The sequence below is a fragment of the Phanerochaete carnosa genome (genome assembly GCF_000300595.1).
Source record: "Phanerochaete carnosa HHB-10118-sp unplaced genomic scaffold PHACAscaffold_125, whole genome shotgun sequence".
Lineage (NCBI taxonomy): Eukaryota > Fungi > Basidiomycota > Agaricomycetes > Polyporales > Phanerochaetaceae > Phanerochaete > Phanerochaete carnosa.
Window position 1 is genome coordinate 599 of NW_006767752.1, and position 6,809 is coordinate 7,407.

Here is a 6,809-nt window from a genome sequence, read left to right on the forward strand (position 1 = left end):
GCAGACGTCAGACATTCATGGTGCAGGTGTCTCATTTGTCTGCGTTCCGTATGTTTAGTACATGTGTTACATATTCAACACACATGCAATGCAAATGAGTTTTCGGGAGCGGGAGGGCTGCGGCAGGCGTTTATTATGGGCCCTCTCTTTCGTGGAATTCATCGGTGTTTCGCAACTGTCGGCTATCTTTCCCATATATTTTGAGGCTTCGCAAAGTGAGCTTGTGCAGGGGTTGACAATTATCATTTTCCAGAAGCTTTATCTATCTAATAGGTCTAAATAAGTCGTTTGCGTTTGCGGGGGTGCTCAGACTCAGGCTCTTCGGCTGCACTCTCAGCCTCGCCGGAACGTTCGAAGCTGTCCTCGGGAGCGTCCGATGACTCTGCTTCACTGCCGCAAGCCTCAGCTACTTGTTTTGTACGTGCTTCGCTTTGTGCTCCTCTCCGTGATGGTCCACTTGTCTTTGTTTTCTTCTGCCTCTTCTCCTTCGCTGCTTCTCTCTTGGTGTTATTTGTCTGACGGAGCCGCCGCGCTTGCTCGAGATGTTTTGCAGAGCGATTCGGAAATAGGAGCCGATGAGCTGTCAGGTGTCGGGGGAGCACTTGACGAACGAGATGGGCATTATGAAATGATGTCATGTTGATGATAAACTGGTCGCACTGGCCCTGCTTGTGAACGAAGACAGCTTCAGTGCGTCCAGATTCCTCTCGCTCTTGAAGAACAGCACGACGGCTAGACACACCGCAGCCGGCGTGAGCACAGTCATGCTGGGTGTTCACCGCAAACTTCACGTCCTGCTCGTTCAAGTTTAGTCAGATCGGCTCACTGGATGATATTATAGCCTCGTACCTTTGCGGCAAGGATTAAGTATGATTCCCCAAATGACGAGACAAGGTAGGGCATTTTGAATGTCTCGTGGCGCACCGCAGCAACCTTGAACTGCTCAAGCACGATGAGAGTTCGAGTGCTGTTTGTAGCCTCAATCAGGATCTCAGCTACTCGTCCGACAACCGACTGGTTATTCTGTGGACGAGAACCAGTCAGACAGCTGGTGTAAGAAGATACTGTGTAATCGCCTTGTATAACTCACATCTGAAGGTGACCGTGCAAAGACCCATGTTCCGTTGGTGCATACCTCTTTGCTCTGCGACACAAACGAGCGTCCTTCTGCCCATTGCGAGGATCTGCTGTCACTAAAGGCACCAATATTGCCTGCAGAAGCGGCCTTCGTCTGTGAGAGAGAACACGTAGGACGAGTTTTCTGGCCGCGTTTCAGTGGTACAGATAGCACAGAACCTTAGCATCACGTCAGAAATCGCACATCAATTGAGCACGAAGTACGAGCTGTAATAACTCACCAGGAATCTGTGCAGTATGTGATGTCCAGCCAAGCAGGCGCTGGAGAATCGGCTGATTGGTCAAATAATCTCGGATTCCGAGGCCCGCGTTTGTCCAAGCATTCGGAGAGTCAGCACTGTCTGTCGGCCAGTAGCCACCTGTGACGCAGTGTTTCAGTGACTCTTGGGCCGCTAATTGCAGAGCAATATCACGGCTCGGAGCACGGTGGTTAGAGTGGATCGAGCAATACCGGAATACCGCATTGAAGCTTTCAAAAACCTCGGTCGAAAGCCCCACCAGAGGCCCGAATCGCAGGATGTCGTATCGATCATGAGTTTGAAGATGAATCTTTATCTTCTGGACAATCTTGCTGGGGTCAATCTCCGCAAACAGATCAAGAACGTTGGCAATGGCAATATCAAGGTCGTCCTGTGGATGATGGGCATCAGCCTAGTCGGCATGCTAGCTGTGAGAGAACAAGACATTACATACCAAGTATTCGTCCATGTTGTAAATCTCAGAATGCCACAGCAATGCGGACAGCTCTCCGACGGCAACCCACAGCTGAAAGTAGAGTGGCGGCACAAGATCACGCACATGAAACACGATCGTCTGTGCTATCGTCTTGAGCTGACGGCCGATAAGTGAGTTTGCGTACTGCAAAATATAGCCTGCACGAATCGCAGGAATAGAGAGCCCATTGACATCGGTCGCCTGCAGTCGTAGAGCGTATTGATCCTTCGTGCTTGAATTCCAGGCTGTGTGAGTGCCATGCCAGGTATATTTGACTAGTCCTAGCAGAATTGTATGCAGAATTTCGATTGGCGTGTCCTTGGTCGGATCGAAGCCCGGCATGGTGTAGAACGGAGTGAGTATGGTGGACCAGTTGTCGGAAACCCACTGAGTCAGCTCTTCTTGGATAGACTCTTTCGAGCGAGATGGGCTGCTTTTCTTCATCGAGCGAGCACGTTCGAGAATGTTGTCGATCCAGTGCTGAGTGTATGCGTCCTTGACTCCAGTCTTGGTCTGCAGGTCCTTGACATGCTGCGCGACCCCGTGACATGCTGTGTTAACCTGCTGCTTCAAGGCAAGAACTACGTCGTCCTTGGTGCGTGGAGTTCCGGGGTTGAAGAGGCTTTCAAAGCCGCAGTCGCTCTCTTTGTGCTTGTCTGTACCACCAGCGTCACACTTACGACAGAATAAATTTCCTCCACCTCCGATATGTGCAGAGGTTTCGCTTTGCATGGGATTATCAGAGGGTTCAGCATTGACATAGACCCGAAATCGAACAGTCTGTCCACTTAAGCCATCGCGAACCTGAACTGGCTTGGTGTGGGTTGACTCAACAGCCTCTTTAAACTTCCCAAACTGCTCTGTAATGCTGGCATGCGGAGACGTCGAAATGAAGTGCGTGTGAAATTCCTGCTGGAGCATCTTGCGGGGAAGGTTCCGGTGGGTGATATAGGCGTTCCAGTGCTTGTTCCAAGACTTGGAGCGATTACCGGAGACATCATCGCCAAAATAGTCGATGTAGCTAGTGTAGAGAGGGTCTCCCTGAGCAATGTTGCGCAGAGGATTGGGCATCTTCTTGCCATATCCCCAGGACTGAGCATGTTCTGCACGATAAAAAGGGGGTTAGCAGAGCTAGAAAGATGATGGAGTGCTGTAATATACCGTCCCATGCGGCAGGAAGCCTGTCATCAAGTTCCAAGAAATTCTTGGACAGATCATTGGCTGCAACAACAATCTCTTCGCTATCACGCACGGAAGCAATGCCCTAAATGCAAGTCAATATCACCCGATAGAGTGAGACATTCAAAACAAGCAAACCTCTACATTGACTATGACCGAAAACGCATCTGCGTGAACTTGACCGCGGCGAATGAACCATCGAATTGGTATCACGAGCTGCCCATCATGCAGCTCAGCTAGTTCATTCACATAGTAATGCCGACCGCTGCCTGCATCCCACATAGGGCTCAGTGCATCGGGGTCCATTTCCTGGCGCCATTTCAGGCCGTGCCATACCTCTGAGACAGGCCCATCGGGCTCTTCAGGATATACATGAATATATGGGCGAATTTGTGGATTTGACCAATCCTAAGGGCAGTCTCAGTGCGTTATACTTATGGACAGCTAAATCTCAACTCACCTTAGCAATTATGCTGCAAGGGTCATTCATATAGAATATATTACCCAAAGCTGACTCGCACCGCAAAGTCGGGACGCCGTTTTGCTTGCGGAGAGCTATTTGAACTTTGCGCAGATGCGCAAAGCTTGGAACATCACGCGCACCAGTTTCTTTCAGTATCCATAGAAAAACTCGCATTAGAGAGTCGGACACAGGCAGGCGTGGTAGATTGCCCAGAAGGTCTAGCAAGAACATCTGCAAATATACTTGTGAGCATGACAAGCTACCGAGCAAGTTATTAAATTTACCGTTCTTGAATCATATGGCGCCCACTGTCTGTTGGACGAAGAAGTGTCTGCGCTCATATGCTCGAAGACAGGGCCTTCATTTTGACCATCATCGAGCTCTGTTAATCACAGGGTGCACAGCCAGTTATGTTTATTAGAGCAGAGCACAGATCATATTGCACCTACTGATGTCACCGAGAATTTCGGCCAACCAGTCATCCTCTGCACTTTCTCGTGCCCAATCCTCTGACAGCTCGAAGTCCCTGAGCTCTCGCTCCCAATGGTGCTCAGCGCGCGCTGCAAGAGCTTCAGGGCCCTGTCCGGCACCAAAGGTGAAGCGATCTGCATCGGCGTCGAATGATTCCCACATTCGAGCTTCCTCTGCACCACCTCCCTGACCGTCAGGTATGCCTGCCTGCACAATGTTAACAGCACGAAGATGTATCGTTTGTGTCGTTGCAAGATCTTCCCTCTGGAGACGTTGGTTTATGGCTGTGGCTCTTGCTTGGTGCTGAGCATAATCTTCGGCACAAGTGTGATGGGCCTGAGTTTTAAGGTGAGCAGCAATGCTTCCTCTTGCCATGGTCTGACCCCCTTCGTTGGGATGACAGAGACTGCACCGAGCCTTCTTTCCATCCTCAGACAAATCGATAACTGCGGCACGTCAAACAGTGAGTAAGCAATATTTCTGTATTTTCTTTTTGGCAAGGCAGGCCGCTCACATCCTGGAAGTGACTTCGCAGCTGGAGCCATGACAGTCAAATATCAGTGCAATTGGTGAGGACAATATTTTGCATTCCTGAAGAGGAGTCATCGTCACCGAGATGTCTTGGACAGTCTGCGGGACCTGAATTTTGATCAAGACCTGTGCATGGATTGGTGGCCTCAGAACCTGACCCAAACCACATCCCCCACAGCTCTCATGGCACCCACACTAAGCACCCTCGACGACGAATTTGCTGAATTTGCTGAGAGAGGCCCCGGCTCGGTACACTTGTCTCCTGATCTGACTGCCATAACTGGAAAACGGCGCGAACGAGATGATGATGAGTACAGCGGTGACGACCTCAGCAATGACCCTCTTCACCTTGATCAATCTGTTCCTGACTCCCGATCCACCACTGTGCCTCCTGACCCAGCCTCGACAAGAATTCAACCCAACCGAAACTACATTGAGTACGCGAAGCAGCTGGGCGCTAGAAAACGACTTCGCGCAGAGAAGGTGGGAGAACTTGTGCAGTTCGTATCAGTGAGTCCTCACGTTCTGTAGTACGTGAGACAACTTCTCATATGTATCACAACAAGGACTCGCAAATCATTCGAGAAGCAAAGATATATGCCGCGCTGCTCGTCGCTCAACAGCGAGACGAAGATCAAAGTGTCGAGAAGGCTCCCTGGCAACCTTCAAAAGAGTTCAAGGTGTGTCTTTAAGAGCTCGCAAAGGTCCATACTATCTCAACCTGTCTGCCAATTGCAGACCAATGTCCGAGCATGGACATTGGGTGTCTTTCTGTCTCCATGCCTTCCGGCTTACAAGGGGGACATTGCTGTCAACAGAATGACGGTAAGCACTGAGCATCTTAAAGCAGATGCCATTTGACGCTGACGTTCCCAATTGAAGTCTGTCATCAAAAGAGAACGATCAGTCTTCGAGCTGCCTCCCAACAATGACAAGGACTTCGCCAAGTGGGGAACCATTACCGATGTCATTGAAGACATGAACACAGACATCCGCCGACGGTTCAAAGCCTATGTGAGTGTGCTCATGCAGCTCTTTTCGTTTTATTAAGGTCTTGTTGCTCTTGCAGTTCGAGCGAAGTGTTCAGGGCCCGAACACTGAGCACTGGACCATCTATGCGCTGACTCAAAAGATGTGTTGCATCTATACAACGAAAGGTACCAGCATGTGCAAGCCATCTGTTCCTTTGTGTGCACGAGCCGCGTTCCTCGTAAGTCTCCAACTTATCTTTCCTGATTTTTGTGCTCAACTGTCCTTGGCACCTCATCTGCGAAGCGCAAGTGCTTCATGAAAAACAGCCAGCGTGACTTTTGGGACAGCGTGGACGCGAACCTCCGCAGCTTGCGTGAGAAACTAGGAGGTGATGAGACGAAGATCAGCGAGTGCGTCACACTCTCATATAACTTTACTCCGTGCACCGCTGATCTTCATCGCAGCTATTTTCGTGACACATTGAAGGAGGATCGCCGCATTCATGGTGTAGAAAACATGGCAGAATCGGCTTCGCTCCCTCGGACCGCCAACGTGTGGCAACGGGAAATTGACGAGATTGTCAATAATGCCGATTAATGTAGTAGCAGCATGACCTCCGCATATATACCAAATAAATGACTAATTATCCACACATTGAACGCCTGATGTGCACGAAATTGTACGGCGGCGAGAGGAAATCCGGTTCAGAAATATTGGCTGACTTATGTGCGAACTGCTCATGTTACACGGAATCCGCACATATGTGTTGCGGACGTACGCTCGGGCGTGTTGCAGACGTGAACTCGTACGGTCCGAATGATGTCAGAATACTCCTGATTTTCAGACGCACTGACTCTGAGATCAGACGCACGGCTTCTGTTCCCCGCGAGCGCTTTTCACCTGGTCATCACCCGTGCGCAAGTTGGCGGTGTACCACTAAGGCATAAGACCTTGCAAATGTGAGGCTGGAATTGCCCTATAATACCACTGTTCTACCTCAAAGTCTTAGCTGTAATATTGTAGCCAATTATCAGGTATTAAAGCATTGGAATGTAATTGTACAAATGTATATCCTGATGGCGTGGCTAAGACACTGACGTGGCTAAGACACCAGTGTGGCTAAGACATTGAGTTATTAAATATTTGCTATTGATTCTGCTTATTGTACAAATGTATATCCTGATGGCGTGGCTAGAACATGTTATGATAGGCATGGTGGCGTGGGATTTCATTTCCTTTTTCGTCTCTGACTCTAGTTTAGTAGTACAGCCTTTATCGACTCATAGAGCGCAGCCCCACTGACTCACCCGCAGTTCCTTTGACTAGTAGACTAGCCCTTAGG

At 49.7% G+C, this 6,809-nt stretch overlaps 3 protein-coding genes across 3 annotated transcripts; 1 reads left to right on the forward strand and 2 right to left on the reverse strand.

The window, feature by feature from the left end:
* Window positions 1-275: 275 nt before the first annotated feature.
* PHACADRAFT_154761 (uncharacterized protein) lies at window positions 276-3,882 on the reverse strand (the record flags this gene model as incomplete). Its single annotated transcript, XM_007402372.1, has 9 exons — window positions 3,778-3,882; window positions 3,491-3,724; window positions 3,169-3,438; window positions 3,013-3,115; window positions 1,831-2,954; window positions 1,359-1,767; window positions 1,091-1,296; window positions 850-1,023; window positions 276-797 (listed from the first exon to the last, which is right to left on the reverse strand). Exons 1-9 carry the CDS (start codon window positions 3,832-3,834, stop codon window positions 276-278), a joined length of 3,099 nt encoding a protein of 1,032 aa, XP_007402434.1. The 5' UTR covers window positions 3,835-3,882.
* Window positions 3,883-3,910: 28 nt separating this feature from the next.
* Window positions 3,911-4,339, reverse strand: PHACADRAFT_33657 (uncharacterized protein; the record flags this gene model as incomplete). Its single annotated transcript, XM_007402373.1, has 1 exon — window positions 3,911-4,339. The coding sequence occupies one exon, from the start codon at window positions 4,337-4,339 to the stop codon at window positions 3,911-3,913; it is 429 nt and encodes a 142-aa protein (XP_007402435.1).
* Window positions 4,340-5,046: 707 nt separating this feature from the next.
* Window positions 5,047-6,064, forward strand: PHACADRAFT_107712 (uncharacterized protein; the record flags this gene model as incomplete). The annotated part of the gene is made up of 6 exons (XM_007402374.1): window positions 5,047-5,175; window positions 5,234-5,320; window positions 5,378-5,509; window positions 5,565-5,705; window positions 5,771-5,877; window positions 5,932-6,064. The coding sequence occupies 6 exons, from the start codon at window positions 5,047-5,049 to the stop codon at window positions 6,062-6,064; spliced, it is 729 nt and encodes a 242-aa protein (XP_007402436.1).
* Between the last annotated feature and the right edge of the window lie 745 nt (window positions 6,065-6,809).